Genomic DNA, 22632 nt, shown 5'->3' on the forward strand with positions numbered 1-22632 from the left:
TCCTTAGTTGACTTAGCCTGTTTTGTCCCTTCCTCCCTCCTTCCATAGCTGAGCTTCAATGGAAGTAGCAAGCCAAACAAGGTATGCTAAATGAATGAAGATCAAAATCAAAGACACCATCTAATCTTGCATCACAGGTTATAGTTATTGACTGTAATACTTCCTCCTTCCAGAGATTGAAGGCAACCCAAGCAGTCTGACCATTACCTTATCATCAACCTCAAAACTTTTGGTGTTAGAGATAGGACACTATTTCGAGACTGTGACAGCACCACCGTCTGAGTGAATATTTAAAGCTGAAATCTCTACTTCAACATCACCCAGATCAATCAAAGCTTTACAAGATTCAAAAGGTGTAAATGTGTAATCACCATTGGCTTTGGCAGGTTCAACTCTGAGTATCACCTGCACAATAGCCCTACAATACTTTGGTGGGCTTGAAGTTTCCACCACAAATTTCTTCCCCCAATCCTCCTTTCCTGATGTTGCTACCAGTTTACAGTTTCTTCTTCCTTTTTCTGCAATTGTCCATTTCTTGTCAATGGTTTCTTCCTCTCTTTTGTTTTTTTTTTATCAGTGAAAATGATTTTATTAAAAAAGAGAATATTAGTACAGAGAATGGGTAGCCTCGGCTACCCCAAAGTCCAAAGACATTCCACCTAAAATTTGCTTTGTAGACTTACAACAGAGCCCAAAAACAATGTTCCCTGTTAGCCCCTTGCTTTTCTAGCTGATCTGCAAACCCATTTGCTGCTCTTGGAGTCCACTGAAATAAAACCTGCATATCCTTTGTGGAGTGATTAATTTTCTTAATCTCATTTCTGAATACCCATGGAGCCTTTCCATCCTGCTTCAGCCAGCTTATCACCACCATGGAGTTGCCTTCTACAACCAACTTCCTTACACCTATTTCCGAGGCCTTTTGTATACTGATGTGTAGCTCATTGTGACACTAGCAAGTGCACTAGCCGTTCAAGTAATAAAGTAGTGAGTGAAGTATCGTTCCCACGAGGATTTAGGAAACAATTACCAATACTAAATCGAGCACTTCTTATCTGATCAACAAATAAATCAAAACTTTAATGAAAGCTAAAAAATCCTAAATTAAAATCTATCTAAATCATTGGCCCAATTGCCTTCAAATCAGGTTAGAAGAGTAAGCAGTAAATGTCAATCTCAGAATTCAGCAATTTATCAATTTGGATCATTTGAATAAATCATGATTGAGCCTTGGTTTGGTGAAACCCCAAGGTCATGAACAGCCTCTCTCAAGCAATTGAACACCTCTCCCCCCTCCTAGAGGCCTCCTTATATAGTTTTTCAAGGGGGCTCTTGCCCCTTCTTGAAGCCTCTAGAATGGGGTGTATTACACCCATTTCTTGAACTTTCTAGAGCTCTCTTGAAAGCCTCCTAAGGGCTGGCTATTTGGGCTGCACTTAGGCTCTCTCTTAGCACATGATAGCTATACATTGAGCTGCTCTTTTGGGCTGAGAATGGGCCTTCCTTGCTGGGCCGAATTCTACTCATAGCTAGGCTTTCTTTTCTTGGGTTTTCTCAAGAAATTCACTTGCTCTTCTTGGGCCGAAGTGCTCTCTCTTGCTTCCACGACCGGGCTGGACTGAAATTGGTTTTTTTGAACCTTCTTTTCTTGCCTTTTTCCTTCCTTTTCTTGGATTAATTATCCCTGAACTTATTCTTAGCATTAAGCTAAATTAAGGCAAAAATTAATAAAACCGGCATAAAAATCCATGCTAAAGTCCTAAAAAATTATAGATAAATTGTAAGTTCATCATATACCGAAAACCAGAGCTTTTAGTTCAGCTGTAATGGAGTCTCTCCACCCAATAGGGCCGGAAAACAGCCCCACCACATTCCCCCTGTCATCTCTAATGACCCCACCAATATCAGCCATGTCGGGTTGCCAAAACTGCTCCCATCAAAGTTTAATTTGAGGAATCCCGCTTTAGGTGGATTCCAGCTTCTTACTACCTTCTTTTTAAAAGATGACGAGGAAGCTACAGTCTCCAGTTCCTGATTATATCATTCACAGTAAAGTCTAAGAATGACTCCATCGATTTTACCCATGAAGTCACTTTTAACATAATCCCCTCTATCAGTAAATCCTTACACCTTTTCTTCCCTTAAAAAAATCCTCAGATTTCTTTCCTCCCATAACATCCAAAGTACTGCTGCCCGTGTGCATCTCCATAAGGTTTTCCCCCTTCTCTTTGGCCACCAGAAAGTGGAGGCTTCAAACAGAAACCAAAGAGAGAAAAGAACCACTCCCATATGCTGCTAGCTACAGGACAGGAAACAAAAATATGAAGAGCAGTTTCACCATTAGATTCACACAAACAGCACCAATTAGGTGAAAGGCACCAGCCAGACCTCCTCCTTTGCATCAGACCACAGGTGTTAATTGCACCATGGTAAACTTCCCAACAAAAGGCACCCACTTTAGGGGGAATAGGGTGACACCAGACTTCACGGAATGGAAAATGGACCCAAGGTTGAAAAGAAGTCAAAGCTTTGAAGAAGGACGCACAACTGAACTCACCAAGGGGGTTAGGAATCCAAATTCTAGTGTCTTGCTTGGTAGAATCTATACAAATCCCATCAAGCAACTGAATAATAGCAGACACCAAATCCAACTCCGAGTCACGCATATTTCTGCGCAGGCCCAGGTTCCAAGCAAACCCAAATTGCGAGGGAGAGGGGGTCAGGAAATCAGCTACTGGTTATACTTTAAAGCGGGACAGAGCAAAAACTGAAGGGAATAAAGTCTTTAAAGAAGAGTCACCCACCCAAACATCTTCCCAAAATTTGACTTTGTTACTTGAGTTGAGATCAAACCTGACATGATTGAGGAACAATGGGAGGAGTTTATGAATCGCTTTCCACGGTGAAGCAATAGAAACCCTGTAAGACACTCCAGCATCCCAACCATTTTCAGAGAGCCCATTAATACTAGTCACAATTTTGTGCCACAACCTATCTGTTTCTTGTGGGAAACTCCATAACCACTTTCCTAATAGAGCCTCATTCTTTTCCTTACAACCTTCCTAAACCCAATCCTCCAAATTCTTTCCTCCTAGTTACAAGATCCCATCTTACTAAATGATCTTTCTTCTTCTCGCCCAGTTCCCACAAGAAATCCCTCTATACTCTCTCTAATTTCTTTCTCATAGCTTAAGGCAAACTAAACACCGAAAGGTAGTAAAATGGAAGGTTTGCTAGGGTAGACTTGATAAGAGTAATCCTTCCCCCCAAAGAGATATAATCCTCTTCCACACCGCAAGTTTCTTTTCAAACTTCTCCACAACTGGATTCCAAAAATCTATGCTTCTGGGATTTGCACCAAGGGGGAGCCCTAAATACTTGAGTGGCCACTCACTGCTTAAGCATCTCAATTCCTTGGCGCAAACATTAATCTCTTTTGGTGCTAAATTGATCCCTACCACATGGCTCGTGTGGAGATTCACTCTTAGATTTGTCACTTTTTCAAAGAGTTTTACCAACATTCTCAGATTTCTTGCCCCTAACTCATCACCAGCCTCACATAAGATAATGATGCCATCCGCAAATTGTAGATGACTTAGCACCACCCTCTCCCTTCCTACTTTCCAACCCCTTAACAATCCTACTTCCACTGCCTTCGAGATCAATCTGCTAAAGACCTCAGCTAAAATGGTGAAGAGGAAAGGGGACAAAGGGTCCTCTTGTCTCACACCTCTTAGTGCACCAAAGAAGTCTTTAACTGTACCATTCACCAACACCGAAAAATGGGAAGATTGAATACATCCTTTAATCCATTTACACCATCTTGCCCCAAAACCACACTTCCTCAGAGCTTTAACTAAGAACTCCCAATCCACCAAGTCATAGGCTTTCTCTAGATCCAACTTACACACAATGCCCTTCCTCCTTGCTACCTTGAAATCCTCCACACACTCGTTGGCAATGAGTATTTGATCTGAAATTTGTCTTTCTTGGATGAAGGCACCTTGAAAATGAGATATAATTGACGGGAGGGCCTTTTTTTAACTGAATAGAGAGGACTTCTGCAAGGATTTTATATTGACTTGTCACCAGGCCGATTGGCCTAAAATCCTTGGGGTGGCAGGCACCAGATTTCTTGGGAACCAACACAATGAAAGTGGCATTTACCCCTTTACTAACAATCCCCCTAAGATAAAACTCCACAAAAGCTCGCATCAGATCATCCTTTAGCCATTCCCAACAATCCTGGTGAAAGCCATAATGAATCCATCGGGCCCGAGAGCTTTAGAGTGATCCATGGAAAAAACTGCTTCCTTAACCTCATTTAATTCAAATTTTCTCTCCAGACTCCTACTAACGGCAACTTCTAGGATTGGCCAATCAAAACCTTCCAGCTTCCATCTTTTTGAGATAGGCCTTCTTAAGATTGATTTAAAATGATCCACCAAAGCCTCTGCAATCTCGTCATGATTAGTTAAAATGCGACCCTCCAATTCTAACATAGAGATCAAATTCTTCCTTTTTCTCCCATTCGCAACAATGTGAAAATATTTTGTATTCCCATCCCCTTCTTTGATCCAGCGCACTCTTGAATTCTACCTCCAAGTCATTTCTTCTCTAAGGAGTGTAGAATCCAGCTCTTTTCTTAAATTAAATCTCTCCTCTCTTTCCCCTACACCCAATGAGTCGGATACCTCCTTTTTATTTAATTCTTCAATCCTATTTATAAGAGAAGCCTTCCTCTCTTCTATCCTCCCGAACTTATTCAAATTCCACTCCTTGATTTTTGCTTTTAAATTCCGAAGCTTCCTTCGGAATCTAATCCCTTCCCACACAACTTAGGGGTTATCTTCCTTCCACCAATTCTCAACCTTATGCATAAACCCCGAGACCGTTAACCACATGTTCTCAAATCTAAAAGGCTTCGGCCCTTCGCTGTTCAACCCTTGTCCAATACATATCGGCCAGTGATCTGAGGTGACCCTGGGCAACGTCCTGCCCAACATGTTACTCCAATATTCCTCCCAGTCCAAAGACACAAGAAACCTATCCAGCTTTGAGCACATCGAGTTCTTCTGAAAGTTAGTCCAAGTATATCGATATTGTCCAATCCCGATTTCCTTCAGTTCAAATGTGTCTATAAAATTATTAAATATTTTCATACTAGTGGTTATCCTTTGTCTCATTCGATTCGGCAGTATGTCTGATCACATTAAAATCCCCCCAAGCACTACGGGCCCTTCCACAAACCTCTCACATCCACCAATTCTTCCCACATCTCATTCATTTCCCTATACGAATTAGGCCCATAAACATTGATCAACACCTAGTTAAAATTATCATCCAAATTCTACAATTTTAGCGACACTAAGAACCTACCTATTATTCCTCCAAACATTCCACTGTATTCTCATTCCACATAGTGACTATTCCTCCTGATGCACCACACGACGGGGCCATTGTCCAACCTATGTCTCTACCTCCCCAAATACTTCTTACCCGCCTTCTATCAATCTCTTGTGCCTTAGACTCTTGGAACATCACCACATATGGTTTTTCTCTCCTTAACACTTCCTTTACGATTCTTCTTTTCGCTACCCTCCCCAACCCTCTAACATTCCAGCTTAAGATCTCCATATCATCATCACATCATTTACCCTAACTTGTCTTTAATCTTCATCCTGTCCTTCCACCTAACCCACCACCCCTCACCCTCCTCTCTGTTTTTTCAGATACCTTACCCGCCTCTTGTCTAGTTTTTCCTTTTCAATCAGCCCCTTCTTCTGAGACTTGTTTGGGCCTAAATGCAAAATTTTCAGCCCCAACTTCTCAGCCCACTTCCTTTGCGTTAGCTCCTCATCGGATTCACCCTCCCCCTAATCCTCAACTTCTTTCTCTCTATCTTCTGTCATCATCTTCTCTGCTATCCCCTACAACATTGGTTGTTGCAACCTCCCCCACCACATCCCTAGCTCCCCCGGCAGTCTAGGCACCTACAGTATTTTGAGGCTCTCTGTGAAAAATGGTTCTCGGCTGTAATGTCTGCAAGGAAATCACAATCACCATTAGTAACCAAAACCGAATTCACATAGTTACCTTGGATACCTGGTAAACCTGGGTTGAAAATAGGATGACTCAGTGAGGGCATACAGATAGCATCCCAAATCCCGACTCAGTGGGTGTTGCTGGTTGGTCAATTTCTTTCTGAATCAAATGGCCTTGGCTTGGATCTAGCACTTTAACCTTGATTTGCGCATCAACGTTTATCTCCTGGCTCGCCTCACTCAATCCTAAAGATGCTCCCTAACACTGTCGATAGCTATCGTTTGGTTCCTCCTCCTTTGATAGCAAGTTTTCTACAGCACCCAAAGACCTTATGTCTGCCAGCAGTTCCAGACTAGACCGAATCTGATCGGTTTGATCGTCTAGATTAAGCTTAAAAAAAGCTTCCATGTCGCCCAACTCCAATTCCAAACCTTGGTTACAACTAGCTAAGGAGTTTTCATCCGAACTAGAAAACTCTAATTCTTCCTCCGAGTCACACCAATCTAACTCGCTAATTGTCTGCATATCAATTCTCCGCCTAGAGAATCTTGGATTAGGGTGCTCTATCACCCTCTTTGGCCGCAGGCTCCATCTTAGATTGCCCTCATTCTGCCTCATGTTCGAAGTCAGAGAAGAAGAAGATGATGATAGACCCTTGGTTCTGTCTATCAAAGGTCCCAAGGGTTGCCTCACGTGATGACTTAAAGCATCATGTGACACCTGTCCTATTTTCTATTCGGTGGGTCAAGTTGAACAAGTTTGAGCTGGTTCGGACCACTAACTCGTCTAAGGTATGGTCGATTAATTTACTCCCTAGTGGGCCCACCCCATTCTCTACTCCAGCCCCATTCATTAATATCTCTTTAAAAGAGAAATCTCCCGCTTCCCTAACCCCGTTTTTTGAATACATTTATTTTTCTGGAATCCGACCCTTCTAGACTATTGGCTTTTCAACTTCCTTAGCAGTACATAAATTACCATGTTTCTTACGCAACTGTCTTGCGTCTTCTCTGTCACCACCATGTGTCACCCAACCAGCCACATCACCATCTTCTTTAACCTTCGAACTCCCAATCCACAATGCTGCTTCCAACTCCGACGCTACCCATATCTTGCTCCATGAGCCCTCGGCTAACAGTTCGAATGACCGAGGTATTGCATCAGGCTTCACTCCTGCAATTCGCAATCCAACAACCTTCATATTTTTTTTCTTGTAGGAGATGAGAACACCACCCAACGCAGCTGCAATTTTCTCCAGTAGGCACTTTTGCCATAGATTGAAAGGCGCAACCAGCTTCAACCGAAAGTCACCATTGTTGAAAGTCTACGAGTTACAGAAGGGACACCAGTTCTCCACCATTATAATGCCCTCCTTGGTTTGAACTGTGGTGAAACCTACCTTTTCCAACCCCACATCCAGTATCGCCTTGTTCTCTTCAAACAGTATGAGGTTGATCGTTTGCTTCAACCCCAACTTCTTGGAAACTTCTTCTAGGACGTGTTTCCAATCTCCCACTTTGTTCTTCGCAGAGAGACCTAGTTTCCTCCTCCAGTCTTCACTTTCTCCTTCTAACAATATCTTGGGAACAGAAGTGGAGAGGGAGACCAATGTGTTCTCATTTTCCTCTGTATCAATTTCTAACCCCAACTTCTCCAGTCTTTTCCTTCTCTCCTTCATTTCCTCCTTCGGCCCCACCTTTCTCTCCATCATTCTATCTTCTTCTTGCTTCTGCTTCTCCACTTGCCCTTGAAACTCTGTTCTTTGAACACTGGTGACAAATCGATGCAACTCATTAGCAACCCTAACCCCCCATATTTTTGCCTTCTGGTATAATAATCATCTGTTTTCTCCCCTTTCAAATCTCTCTTCCAAGGTCACGAACCAGCCTCTTGAGTTCCTTCTTCTACTTGCCAAATATTCTATGCTAGGTGTTTTGAAGTTATCCCTCCAATCCGAGCACCAACTGACATTCACTGCTCCATCGAGGAAGGTTTGGAACTAGAATATCGCCTCCCCAACCAGAAAAATTGTCCCTCTTCTACCTTCCTCTCTCTTTTGTTTAGCCACTTTCTTTTCCTTTGCTACAACTTCTATTTGTTCTATTTTAAGATGTTGAGTAAAATCACTCAGTAACTCTGCCACTACCTTCCATCCATGACCCCTTTTGGGAAGCAAAGGGTGCCTAGGTGATGGATTTTTTTAACTAAAAACATTATCCTGGGGTAGTTCCCTAGTTTCCATAATCATATTTCCTTAATAAATATCCATAATTTTCATAAGAAAAGTATAAACTTCATGTTAAAGTACATAAAGTCAACATATTCTAGCATATTCATGAGAAGAAAAAGAAGAAAGAAAAGAAAATTAAAAAAAAAAACATAGGGGCTGAACCCCTATTTCTGTTTTAGGAAAAGAAGAAGAGAAAAGGTGGAAGAAGAAGAAGAAGAAGAGTATATAAACACACGAAATTAGTAAAGAAAAGAAAAATGTGTTGATTGAACAACATTTTATGTTCTTCCTTACTTATTGGTTCAGGTTTTGAAGTCTTTGAGGGTTCAATACAGCATTTAACAATGTTTGTATTGATTAATCCCTAACAAAAAAGAAAATAATAAAATGAAATTAGTATATAAACACACAAAATGAATATTTTAGTTTTAAAAAAGGTCTATTTTAAAATTATAACCTCAGAATTTTCATAACACGCTACAGAAAACTGCTTGGTGATTAGGTGAGGCGAGCCTCCAAGGGTGCCTAGTTACCCTGGCATCGTCGGCACCTAGACATCACCTTGACAACTATGCTAACTGCTTCTTTCTTCCTCCAAAGAATTCTTCCAGAGTTATGTAGCATCGTTTTGCATTCTTTTTACATTTCAGCTCATATCTTTTTCTCCCATATAAGTTGAACCCCATAAAGTTCACTTGTTTACCTTTAGAACTTGCTCCCAAAACAAACTTCTGCATCCATTCGATCACTTCAAGACCTTCCAACAGTATTATGGCTTTCTTTGCCTCCCTAATCTTCAAGCTCTGCAGACATCTGATCCTTATCTCTTCGAAAAGGAAGTCTTTTGCTTCAATCTTCATCGCTTTACTCCATCTTGCAGCTTCTACAAACTTTTCCTCCATCTTGGAGATGGTAATTTGTGGTATTAGCACAAATATTTATGCAAGTATAGTTGTAGCACTTAATTTGCCACATGAAAGATTCCCCGGTTGTGCAGGGAAGCTCACTCAATGGCACATACACATAGATAGGTAGATAGACATCATATGCTACGGTTTAAATTTCTGAAAACTTACGCACAAAGACTGAAAAGTGGCATGTTAAAATTTGAAATTCAGGGCAAAAAATTTGCTAAATATTTAAAAAAATTATAATATTCTGTATTTACGTTAAGACTTTTTTTATCATTAAATTGTAAGATTTATTATTTCATAGCCAGAGATGGTACATTTTAGGGAGAGGCACGAGATGCTACCTCCCCTTTAAGGAGGGGAGATGGAGGAAACCATCAACCCTTTAATTACTAAACATAACAAAGGACAAAGAAAATTACAGAGAAGCCCAATACAGGGAGACCTGAGTAGCCCCTTGTTTAGCAAGATAATCAGCCAAGGCATTAGCTGATCTACCCAACCACTGAAATCTGACTGTCATGTCCCTCAATAGCCATTTGACCTTTTTCAAGATCTCCTTAAATTCCCAAGTGACAATACCTGTGTCAGCCAACCATCCTACTACCACCTTGGAATCTCCTTCAATTATTAAGTTTTGCACTCCAAGTTGATAAGCAATCTGTATCCCTTGTGTTGCAGCTAGGAGTTCAGCCCTCACAGAGTCTCCTATTCCCACCGGTCCCAAAAAAAGGGCAATGATATTGCTGTTCGCATTTCTAAGTACACCACCAATCCCAAACGATCCTGGGTTACCCTGACTACTTCCGTCAAAGTTCAAATTAACAAAACCCTCCATCGGTGGAGTCCAAGCTACTTGAACTCTAGGCTTCCTAGAGGAGGTGAGGGCAACTGCAGACCAATTCCTCATTAAATCATCAAAGGAGTAATTATCAAAGAGCTTTAACGATTTCAGCCACAAAATAGTCATTGTAAGAATACAGTCCTTGACCTCAAGAATGCTTCTTTCCTTCTCCTGAAAAATTCTGGAATTTCTCTCTTCCCAAATAGTCCAAAGGAGAGCTGCTCTTATACACTTCAACATAATTCTCCCTCTCCTTGTGGTCCACACAAAGGTAGATGGGGAAAACAGCAAATTTACCTCAGCTGGCAAGTTCCACCTGCACTCAAACAAATCAAAAACCTAGTTCCAAATGGCTGCAATAAAAGGACAAGAAATCAATAAGTGGTAACAGTCCTCCAACTGCGCTTTGCACAAAATACACCAATTAGGGGATAAACACAAGAAGGGATCTTCTACATGTTATCCATCGTATTGATTTTACCATAGAAAACTTCCCAACAAAATACAGCTATCTTTGGGGGAATAGGCCTAGACCAAACTTCCTTAACTGGGAAAGCCCAAGGAGAGGAACTAGAGAAAAGGGAATTAAAGAAAGATGCACAAGTAAACAACCCTTTCGGAGTCAAAGTCCAAATCCTCCTATCAAGATTGAGTGGGTCCAAACAAACAGAATCAAGTAACAATAAGAGCTCAAAAGCTGATAAGGGTTTCTCATCCCTCAACCCTCTACAAAAGCCAAGGTCCCAATTTATAGACAAAGAGGTATACGCGAACATGAGTCCCAAAGCAAGCATTGTACCTTACAAAGTGGAGGAACTAGGGGAGGATGCCATGAATTGCCTTCCAAGGTATTGCAAGAGTTGCCCGCATGGATACCCCTGCATCCCAACCATTTCCAGAACAGCCATGGATACTCGCCACCACTGCATGCCATAACCTCTCCCTCTCTAAAGGCCATCTCCACAACCACTTACCTAGAAGAGCTACATTCTTATAAACAATATTCCCTAATCCTACTATTCCTTCCTCCTTACTTCGACTAACTATCTCCCACCTAATCAAATGATCTTTCTTCTCTTGCCCAGGACAAGGTGTAGCACTCTAAGCAATCTGCAATAGCCTCCAATTCTTGATCATCCATATTGACTCCAACAACACAACTTAAGTTGATTTTCAGATTCGAGGCCTTTTCAAAGAAATTTATTAAGTTCCTAAGGTCCCCAACCTTCACAAACGATTATAGTATCATCTGTAAACTGAAGGTGAGTAACGGGCACACTACTTCTCTCTATTCTCCAACCACACACTATCCCCTCCCTATCTGCTTTTGAAATCAATCTACATCCATCAGCAACAAGAGTGAATAGAAAGGGGGAGAGAGGATCACCTTGTCCCAGGCCCCTACATGCTGGGAAGAAGTCCTTAACTACTCCATTGACAACCCTTAATCCACTTGCACCATCTTTCCCCAAACCCACACTCAACACCTCTAAAAGGAAACTCCAGTCCACCAAATCATAGGCTTTTTCGAGATCCAATTTGCAGACAAAGCCTTTTTTACTTGATCTATCCATCTCCTCCACACATTCATTAGCTATCAAAATCTGATATACTATTTGTCTGCCTTGTACAAAAGCACCTTGAGATTGCCTAATTAGAGAGGGGAGTGCCACTTTGATCCTCAAGGATAAAACCTTTGCCAAAATTTTGTAAACACTAGTCACCAAGCTAATTGGTCTAAAATCCTTAGGATGCTTAGCGGCAGCCTTCTTGGGAACAAGAGCTACAAAAGTAGCATTAACTCCAGGGCTAACAACAAAATTATCCTCAAACTCCCTGGATACCTCGAATAGGTCATTTTTAACTATGTCCCAACAATCTCGAAAAAAGGCCATCATAAATCCGTCTAGCCTAGGAACATTAGATCTATCCATTAAAAAAATTGCTTGTCTGATCTCCTTATCCTCATAGTTTCTTTCCAAATGCTGGTAGAAACACTAAAAGCAATAGAGACCTTGGTAGGTTTTTTTCCATGTTGATGGTTTAGAAAAACTTCATGCATTTGTTTCAAGAACTAATGGGTTCCCTAAGAAAGGAAGAAATTTACAGAACACAGGGAAGAAGCTGCAGCTATTTTGGATTGCAATAGTTGATTGATGAAATGGGGAAACCCAATTCCCACAAACATAGAAGATGTTAGGCCACTGGCCACATTGATTTGCCAACTCCAAGCCTTTTCTTGATTGCTATTACTTCCAAGAAGACAATCAACCTGGGGATATCCCAATACAATGTTGTTGTCAAGAAAACTTCATTATATGCTGTCATTGATTCTCGATGTTATATGTTTTCAAAGGTGATGGAGCATCACCCATGAGAAGAGAAGGGCAATTTTGTCAAAAAGTGAACTTTACTTTTCACACTCATCAATTTGGATAATTTTTTAAATATCACTGATTTTGTCAATCAATGAAACTTTAGTATTATCTTTTTTGTAAAAAGTTCTATGTCATATGTTTTCAATAGATTTTGTACAAAAAAATGTAATATTTTAAAAGAAATATATGTCAAAATTCCAAATTTTCGGGAATGATTCCAAAATTTTGCCCAAATTCCAAATAAATTCACCCTAAAGTTTTCGGCTTTGTCTCAGTTATCACAATAGTAACAAAAATTTCTCAAAAGTTTGCCAACAAAGAGGATGCCATGCATTTATTTCTCTTGCAGATCAGCCACTTTGATTTGGAAATATTTCTTTTCTCTGTTCAAGAATCCGTCTATTCATCCTACCAGTCCAAAAGATATTTTCAAGAGTGCCCAAGACTTCAAAGGAAAAAGGCAAAGTTTTATGGAGCTGCATTTCGTTTAGAGTTTGTTGGGGAACTTGGGACAAGGAATAGAAGGGTCTTAAGGAAAATGCAGAAATGTGGAGAACAGCTCCTATTACACACTCTGCCAACCTTTCAGGTCTCCTAACTTGGAAATCAGCACAACTTTCCATTCTCTTAACAGATCATGTATGGTAATGCCTAAGAAATCTTGAAAAACCAAAGCTCAATGAGTCACTCTAATCATAGTGAGTTCAATCAATTATGCAGCCCTTTTGTCTTTTCCTAAAAATTTCTAGCATTTCTTTCAATCCAAAATCCCCAAAGAACGCCTCCTCTAACACACTGCTATAGAATCTTTTGCCTCTTTGTTGTACATCTCATTCTGTTGGTGCTGAAAAGTTACTTTACTTCAAGCAGTCCTACCCAAACACATCCAAACAAAGAAAAGAAATGCTCCTGAACCTGAGAGGCATAGAGGCAATGCAAGAGGAGACGGGTGGTACTTTCCCCAAACCCAAAGCCCTCTCAACCCGAGTGGTGGTGGGAATTGCTACTTTGCAGTGAGGAATTGATTATGATTATAGGTGATATCGCATTACTAAATTAATGATGTAATGTGTGTTGATATTAAAACTTCACTATTATTGGCATTCTTTTAATATCTAATACAAAATAAAAATAAGAAATTGAAAATGTGGTATATGTCTGCATGGAAAACATTGAATAAGTTATGGGTCATATTTGTCAAAAACAAATATTGCACTCAGGTAACAATATGATTACTGTTTTTTATCAGTAATCAATAATATATTTCATTAAAAATGAAGAAATAAGGCAGTATATTTCTCAAAGAGATGTTGCACAATATGGAACATGGTTCATCCAGGGAAACAAAAGTCCATATTCAAAATAAAAGACCATAATCAAAATGAAAAGTAGGGGTGCAACTTGGGCAGGCTGGAGCTGAGATTTTATTAAATTTTGAACGGTTCTTTGCAAACTCTTCAGCTCATGTACCCAAGTTGCATCCCTAGAAAGAAGGCCCTGGATTCATACCTTCTCACTTGCTTCTGATCCAGTCCCATTGTTTTCAACAACTTCACAAGAATGCTGATTTCGTTTCATTTCGTTATTGTCATCACAACTCACACTGGGAAGCACCTGCTGAAATATCATTTCAACAAAAGATGGACCTGTTATTTAATCATTTATGAAAATCACCTTATCAGGGAAAGAGAGAGAACAGAATTATAAAAAAATAAAAAATAAAAAATAAAAAATCCCAAGACAAGGAGAATATTAGGAGCAAAAAGAAAAAATGGCCAAAAAAATAACACCCTTCTGGCAATAACAGAGGCAGCAAATGTCATCAGCAATGCCACTAGTACATCTTAGCAGCCAAATAATCAGCCTGGATGCCAAATAACAGGTCTCTATGATAAAATGAACAAAAAATTGGGAGGATGATGGAGCAATAGCATGCCTCTGTACAGAATGGATTTACTCTTTACGTACAGGCTGATCATGGTTACTTCCCAAAAACCATGTACAACTTTTGTATCTCCTTGGCCTTCCTCCCACCGCACCTACTAGTGGTACACTAATACTCCACCTATTGCCAAAAAAGGCCAAAAACACTTTTCCCTTCTTAAAAAAAAATGTACAATATAAGATCATCATTCCCTACTCAAAACAACAGAAAGACCTAAAAACTGCAAAACTCTAAACACCAAATTTCTTACCAACAATGGTTATCTACTCCCCCAACCTCCTCCACACAAGAGAGAGAAATGTGCAATTGCCTTTGCCTCCCCCCCCCCCCACTGATTCAATAGTTAACATCACCAGGTCTTTGTAGAATGATTCCACATTCCCTCTACGAATTATCCCCTTCCCTCTAGTGATGATACACCTCTCCCCTTATCTCATGATGATCTTTATTCTATTCGGGAAATTAAAGATTTGACAACTATTAGAGTAGCTCTCTAGGATTCTACTTCCAAACTTTCAGTCACTTCAACCAATAGCATCATGAGATATTAGCCTTCCATTGGTTACTCAATCTTCAGAGTCTTCCAAATATGCAATCATAAGGTTTATTTATTTATTCATTTATTTTATGAGACATTAATTTTGAACCCTAGGCTTCTAGAGCTCGACTGCTGGAGGCCTTTTAGAAGACCACATTAGTTTCCTTATACTTGTCTAATCAAGCACTATAGTAAAAGAAATTTTATGAGATCTGAGACTCTTGTCATATAACCTTAGATGATTTCTTCTCAGAATTTGGTTGGTTCAGCTAGTGAGATGAGTACCATTACCATGGAGATTCTTGCAATTAATTCAAGAGACTTGAGCTCTCCTGTTTCAAATGGTAAAATAGAATTAAATTTTATAGTATTGAGAAAAAAAATATTACAAGGAGGGAGGACTGTCCATTGAGATAACACCCTGTTAAGTCCTTAATTTTGCTGGACTGGGAGCATTTTTTAAGCTACTCCCAATCACAGCTTAAAGAAAAAAAAAAAGAAAACGGGGCTTTCTTTCCAACCTACTTTTTTAAGCCCAGTCAGTCCTATGGATGGGCTGAAATAATTTATGAAAGAAAGAGGCCAACAGTCCAGTTTAGTGAACAGTCCCCCTAGTTAATTGGGCTTTGTTTGTAATGCAATAAGCATCTAATGGGCCTTCAGTAGAGCCCATTTAATGGGATAGCAGGCCCTAAAAGAGTTAAATCTATATTAATTAATTTTCTTGTGAGGCATCCCACTTATTTATAAAGTGGATGCCACTTGTCTTATTCTAACAAGATGGACATTTTCCCTCCTTTAACCACTTGAAGTGGGGGGACACATGTCACCCTAGGAGAAAGAGTTATTTTCCCTCCTCTAACCACTTTAAATGGAAGGACACATGTCACCCTAGGGGAGAGAGTTATAAAGTGGATGCCACTTGTCTTATTCTAACAAGATGGCCATTTTCCCTCCTTTAACCACTTTAAGTGGAGGGCCACTAGTCACCTTAGGAAGCGAAAGTTTTATTTTCCCCCTTTTTTTTATCAATAACTTTGAATGAATTTCATTAATTAAGATGCTTTAGGATACAACAAGAAGTTGCAAAAGAAATCAGCTTAGTAAGCTGACCGAGGACAGAATTACAAATGTGCCCAAAACATATATGTTCTTTGAACCCCTTGCTTTGCTAAGCTATCTGCCAAACTGTTGGCAGATCTCCTAACCCATCCCACCTGAATTGACATGTTCCTTGACATCCATTTAAATCTTTTGAAATCATTCTTCAACTGCCATGTCACCCCTTCCCCTTTCTGCAACCATTTTAACACAGTTTTTGAGTCTCCCCCCAATGATCAGTCTATTAATCCCCAACTCTTTAGCCTTCTCAATCCCATATGCTGCAGCTAGAAACTCTGCCCTTGCCACATCACCCTCCTCCACAAGACCGGAGTACAGAGCAATAATGAATCCATTTTCATCTCTAATGCCCCCCCAATACAAGAAGGGCCTGGGTTACCCATACAACTCCCATCAAAGTTCAGCTTCTTCCAACCAGCTGTTGGAGGGGTCCAGGTCTCATAAAACTGTCATCTTGTAGATGATGAAACAGCAATAAGTCCCCAAACCCTGAAAAAGTCTTCGACCTTAAAAACTGAAAGCAGCTTCAAGCTTTTTACCCAATGTGCCACCCTCAATGTTATTGTTTCAACTAAAGCTTCCCTGCCTTTTCTTTACTTTCAAATATTCTATCATTGCTTTCCTCCCAAATGGTCCAAAATATTGCTGCTCTAGTACACCTCCAAAGAATCCTTCCACTCCTTGTCTTACCACTGATATCATTAGGGTTGAATTAACCTTCCACCCTGTCAGGAGAGGCCCACCTGCGCCCAAAAGGGTAAGTAAATCAAATCCAAATAAAACTAACAAAAGGACAAGATAATAAGAAGGTGGAAAGCAGTCTCACCACTCAATTTACACAGGACACACCAATTAGGGGACAAGCACCAATTTGGTCTTTTCCTTTGAAGTACGTCAAAGGTATTAATACAACTATGAAAAACTTCCCAACAAAAAGCATTGATTTTAGGGGGAATAGGAGGGTACCAAATTATTTGACTGGAAAATGAAGAGAAGATTGTGTGGCAACCATCGAATGTAGAAAGGATTTACAAGAAAAATTAGTGTGGCAACCAATTAATCCTCAAATTAGACATTCTCTCAAAGAGTTTCACAACCAGCCTCAAATTTTCCTCTCCCTCCCTACTTTCTCCATCACAAAAAATAAGAATATCATCTGAGAATTGTAAATGGGTGACTAATACATTATCTCTCCCAACTTACCAACCCCTAAATAATTGCACACCATTTGCTCTTGAAATCAATTTACTTAGGGCTTCAGCAATCAGAGTAAATAGAAAAGGAGAAATGGGTCACCCTACCTAAGCCCACGGAATACTTCAAAGAAATCATACACTGTCCCATTAACTATTACTGAAAAGTGACTAGTTTGTAGGCATCCCTTGATCCATTTGCACCACAAGTCTCCAAATCCACAACTCCTCATAATTTCAATCAAGAAGTTCCAATCCACTAAGTCATAGGCTTTTTACAAATCCAATATTGATAGACACTCCCTTCCTCTTTAATCTCTTTTGAGCCTCCACACATTCATTAGCAATTAAGATTTGATCAATAATCTGTCTATCTTGCACAAAGGCCCCTTGAGCTTGAGAAACGATTGGGGAGATCACCTTTTTAATCCTCAGAGACAGCACCTTTGCTATCACCTTCTAAATAATGGTGACTAGACTTATTGGCCTAAAATCCCCTTGTTGGTTGGCATTATTCTTCTATGGGGTCAATGCTAAAAAAGTAGAGTTCATTCCCGAACTTATCACCCCTCTCCTATAGAATTCATTAAACCCTAGTCAATATACAATCCTCAATGGCCTGAATGCTTCTTTCTTCTTCTTTGAAAATCCTTGCGTTCCCTTCTTCCCAAATTGTCCACAATGCAGCTACTCTAATACATCTCCACATCAATTTTCCTTTTTTTGTAGGCCACACAAAAAAGGAGGAATCAAACAGTTGGCTTAAATCTGTGGACAGATTCCACCTACACCCAAATAAAGAGAAAATCCACTCCAAATAGTTCTAGAAAAAGAACAAGATACAAGTAGGTGGGAGCAATCCTCACCACTAGCCCTGCAAAGTACACACCAGTTAGGGGATAAACACATGAAAGGCCTTTTCCTCTGCAAGAAATCCAAGGTATTAATCTTTCTATAAAACACCTCCCAGCAGAAAATAACAACTTTAGGTGGAACAGGTCTAGACCAAATCTCCTGAGTTGGAAAACCCCACTGACTCAAGGAAGAGCAAAGAGCCTTGAAAAAGGAAGCACAAGAAAAGTAACATTTTGGATGAGGGGAACATAATCTCACATCCACACTAAGAGGGTCCAAAAAGGAATTGCCAAGCAGAGACAACAGGTCTGAAACACTGTTAAGTTCATCATCCCTCAACCCTCTCCGAAAGCCAAGGTCCCAACTTAAGGACGAGGGTGGAAAAGGAGAAGGGAGAAAATGAGAGAGAGCTTTTTCCTTGTAAAGGGAAATAGAACAAAGGACGGAAATTGGTCCTTTAAAGCAACAGAACCCACCCAAGTGTCTTCCCAGAATAAAACAGAGTTACCAAAGTTGACATCATACCTGACAAGGTTGAGAAATTGAGGGAGGATAAACTGGATTGCTTTCCAAGGAGATGCCAACGTTGCTTGCCGTGATACACCCGCATCCCATCCCATACACTCGCTATCACTTCATGCCCCAACCTCTCCCTTTCTCTAGGCCATCTCCACAACTATTTTCCTAAGAGGGCGTGATCCACAAACAACCTCGCTATCTCATCTTGATTTGTTACTTCCTCGCCATTCACCTCTAACTTGGCCACGAAATTTTTTCTTCTCCTCCCATTGGCCAGCGCATGGAAAAATTTTGTGTTCCCATCCCCTTAATCCATTTATGTCTTGACTTTTGCCTCCATGAAATTTCCTCTCTTAAAATGACCTCTTCCAAATCCTTCTTTACGTTTCTTCTTAACACCCTTTCTTGCTCACTCATCATCCTTTGGGCTTCTTTGGAATCTAATTCCTCAATCCTAGACAATAAACTAATTTTTTGCTCCTCTACTCTTCTAAAATGTTCCTTGTTCCACTCCTTAATTTTGGACCTCAACCTCTTCAGCTTTTTGTGGAATCTCACTCCCTTCCATTTCACCCCTCTTAACTCTTCTCTCCACCAATCCCCAATCAAATGCACAAAGTCCGGGTGAGTCAGCCACATATTCTGAAATCTAAAAGGCCATGGACCAGAGGTTATTGTTTCAAATATTCTCAAATCTTCTCACTAGAGAGTGTGACTCTTTATCTCAAGCCTACTCTCCGGTACACAGTGACAAGAGTAGAAGGAAAGTTATGTTGCAGATCCCATCTTTGGAATCAGCTTTAGCAGCTATAAAACCAAAGATTGGATGTGATAAGGAGAGGGAGATAAAGAATGATGGAAAGAGGGATGTGTTTTGTGACTATTGTAAGAAGCCAAAACATACTAAGGACACTTGTTGGAAGCTTCATCCTCAACTAATTCCAGAAAGACTTAGGAACAAGAAGGGAAATACTAATGCATCTATAACCAAAGGAGCTTCATCTACAGTTGTGACCACAAGAGCTCCATCCACTCCCAACACTAGGTCTAGTTCTCTTGATGCATTGGCTGCTGCTAGGGCTACTTTATCTCAGATGGAGAGTGAAGTTGGTGGCTCTAGACACTCTCATTCTACTTCCACCTCTGCTTTTGCTCAATCAGGTACAAGGACCTCTGCCTATCATGCCTCTACCCCAAGTAACACTAGCCATTTTTGGATTATTGATTCAGGTGCATCTGATCATATGACGAGTTTATCTTCATTATTTCACACCTATTGCTTGTCCTCTGGCAGAGAAAAAGTGTCTATTGCTAATGGCTCTCTTGTCCCCATTTCAAGCAAGGGAGACGTCAATGACTCTAATGCTATTTCCTTATCCTCAACTCTACATGTTCCTAAACTAAGCACTAATATGCTTTTTGTCAGTAGTATCACTAAACACCAGAACTGTTCAGTAACTTTTTTCCCTGATCATTGTGTTTTCTAGGATCTGACTACCAGGAAGGTGATTGGGACTGACCGTGAGACGAATGGAATCTACTTGCTTGAACATTCACCTGGGAAGAGGAAAGAAGATGGGAAGTCTCTTGTGTCACAGTCTGTGAGTCAAATTATGCTTTGGCATAATCGATTTGGTCTTTAAGGAATCTTTTTCCAAATTTGTTTGAGTCAATCCAAGTGTCCAGTCTGAAGTGTGAGTGTTGTGAACTGGCAAAGCATTGTAGATCAACTTATTCACAAAGTAATAAAAGAAGTTATGCTCTTTTTGAAATTGTGCATACTGATGTTTGGGGGCCTTATCATATTCCTGCTATGGGTGGGTACAAATACTCTCTATTGTTTGTTGATGTCCACTCTCGTTTTTCATAGGTTTACCTCATGCGCTCTTGGGATGAGGTTCCCACTTTGACCCACATTTTTCATCAAATGATCCTGACTCATTTTGGGTTTAACATAAAACTCTTAGATCCGATAATGCCTAAGAATATTTTGCAGAACCCATATCCTCTTATCTCCTTGAACATGGAATTATTCATTAGAGCACTTGTCCTCATACACCTCAGCAAAATGGTGTAGCTGAGAGGAAAAACAGACACATCCTTGAAGTTGCAAGAAGCATCATGCTGAATAGTAATGTTCCTATTCGTTTCAGAGGGGATGGCATTCTTACTGTTGTTTATCTCATTAACAGGATTCCTTCACGGGCCTTGGACATGAAAGCTCCTTTTAACTTATTGTATCCTGATAAGGAGCAGTTCTTTGTTCTTCCAAAAACCTTTGGTTGCACTTGTTTTGTCCAAATCCTTGGGCCTACCCATTTAAAATTTGATCCCAAGGCTGCCAAATGAATTTTCTTAGGGTATGCACAAAATCAAAAGGGGTATTGTTGCTATGACCATGTCTCGAGAACCAAATTTGCATCCATGGATGTCACCTTCTTTGAAGATGTCCCTTATTACCCTAGGGTTTCACCTTAGGGGGAGAGTAGTGAGAAGGGTGTGTTTGGTCGAGATGTTCCTTTGCCCATTCCAGCAAGTGGAGGGGAGTGTATTGAAGGGAGTTGTCAAAAGTGTAAAGAATTGAGGGTGTTTCACAGAAGATGGTGGCGGCAAGTTGGTTCTAGTAATGATCAGTCCAAACCAGTTCCTATCTCTTCTGCAGCATCAGATTCAGGCATTGCTTCCTCCTTACCTCCTACTACTGATGACATACCCTCTTCCACTACTGTATCTCTGCCATCCTTAGCTGACCTTGACCTTCCGATTGCAGTACATAAGGGGAAACGTCAGTGTACCTCATCCCATGCCCATTGTATATCTCATTTCCTTTCTTATGATCACATTTCACCATCATATAAGTCATTTTTAGCCTCCATTGCTGCCATTCCCATTCCTAGAACAGTTCGAGAGGCCCTTGTTGTTCCTGAGTGGAAGGAAGCAACGAAGGCTGAGATGGATGCCCTTGTAAAGAACGATACTTGGGAACTGGTTGATCAACCAAGAGAGAAGAAGCATGTTGGGTGTAGGTGGCTAAGGGATACACTCAAGCTTATGGTATTGACTACTTGGAGACATTCGCACCAATTGCAAAAATGAATACCATCAAGGTTTTACTATCTCTTGTTGCTAACTTCTCTTGGCCTCTATTTCAGATGGATGTTAAAGAATGCATTTCTAAATGGTGACTTGCAGGAGGTGTATATGGAGTTACCTCCAGGTTTCTATGGTGCAGAGACTGGTAAGAAAGTTTGCAAGTTGAAGAAAGATATGTATGGTCTAAAACAATCTCCAAGGGCATGGTTTGATAGATTTAGAGTTGCTTTGGAAAGATTTGGCTATGTTCAATCCAAATATGACCACACTTTGTTCTTTAAGAAGAAAGAATCTACTTTGACTCTCCTATCTATGCATGTGGATGACAGGAAGTGAAATTGATGAGATTAACTCTCTTAAGCAGCTGTTGAATCAAGAATTTGAAGTAAGGACCTAGGTGAGTTGAGGTATTTTCTTGGGATAAAAGTGGTGAGGTTCAAGCATGGCATTTTTGTATGTTCTTGATCTATTGGAAGAGACAGGAAAACTAGGAGCTAAACCTGTTGATACTCCCCATTGAGCAAAATCATAAGATTAATGTAGAGGATGGTGAGCCTCTAAATGATAGAGGTATGTACCAACGGCTTGTAGGAAGACTTCTCTACCTATCTCTGACTCGCCCCGACATTTCGTATGCTACAAGTGTTGTTAGTCAGTACATGCACTCTCCCAAGACCTCACACCTCCTTGTTGTTGAGAGAATTTTAGCCTACTTGAAGAGGTGTCCAGGCTGAGGTATACCTTTTAAAAATAGTAGCCATATGAAGATTGAAGTATACACTTATGCAGATTGGGCAGGTTGTATTGATGATAGGAGATCTACTTCTGGGTATTGTGCCATTGTTGGAGGAAATTTAGCTTCATGGAGGAGCAAGAAGCAAAATGTTGTTGCTCTGTCTAGTGTTGAAGCTGAATACAAGTCTATGGCTAATGGTGTTGCTGAAATATTATGGCTGAAG

At 40.3% G+C, this 22632-nt stretch overlaps 1 protein-coding gene across 6 annotated transcripts in view; it reads right to left on the reverse strand.

Moving 5' to 3' along the window:
• Positions 1-22632, reverse strand: part of LOC148844461 (protein serine/threonine kinase) — a 50117-nt gene that overhangs the window by 11125 nt on the left and 16360 nt on the right. For 3 of the 6 annotated variants that reach the window (XM_088954380.1, XM_088954379.1, XM_088954383.1), the window contains exon 13: positions 13918-14025. In XM_088954380.1, the coding sequence (XP_088810506.1) occupies positions 13918-14025 (108 nt within the window). The remainder of the gene's footprint in view (positions 1-13917; positions 14026-22632) is intronic. The other 3 variants (XM_088954381.1, XM_088954384.1, XM_088954382.1) reach the window with 1 other exon arrangement.

The sequence above is a fragment of the Nelumbo lutea genome, chromosome 7 (genome assembly GCF_056320005.1).
Source record: "Nelumbo lutea isolate HS-2025 chromosome 7, American lotus-T2T, whole genome shotgun sequence".
Lineage (NCBI taxonomy): Eukaryota > Viridiplantae > Streptophyta > Magnoliopsida > Proteales > Nelumbonaceae > Nelumbo > Nelumbo lutea.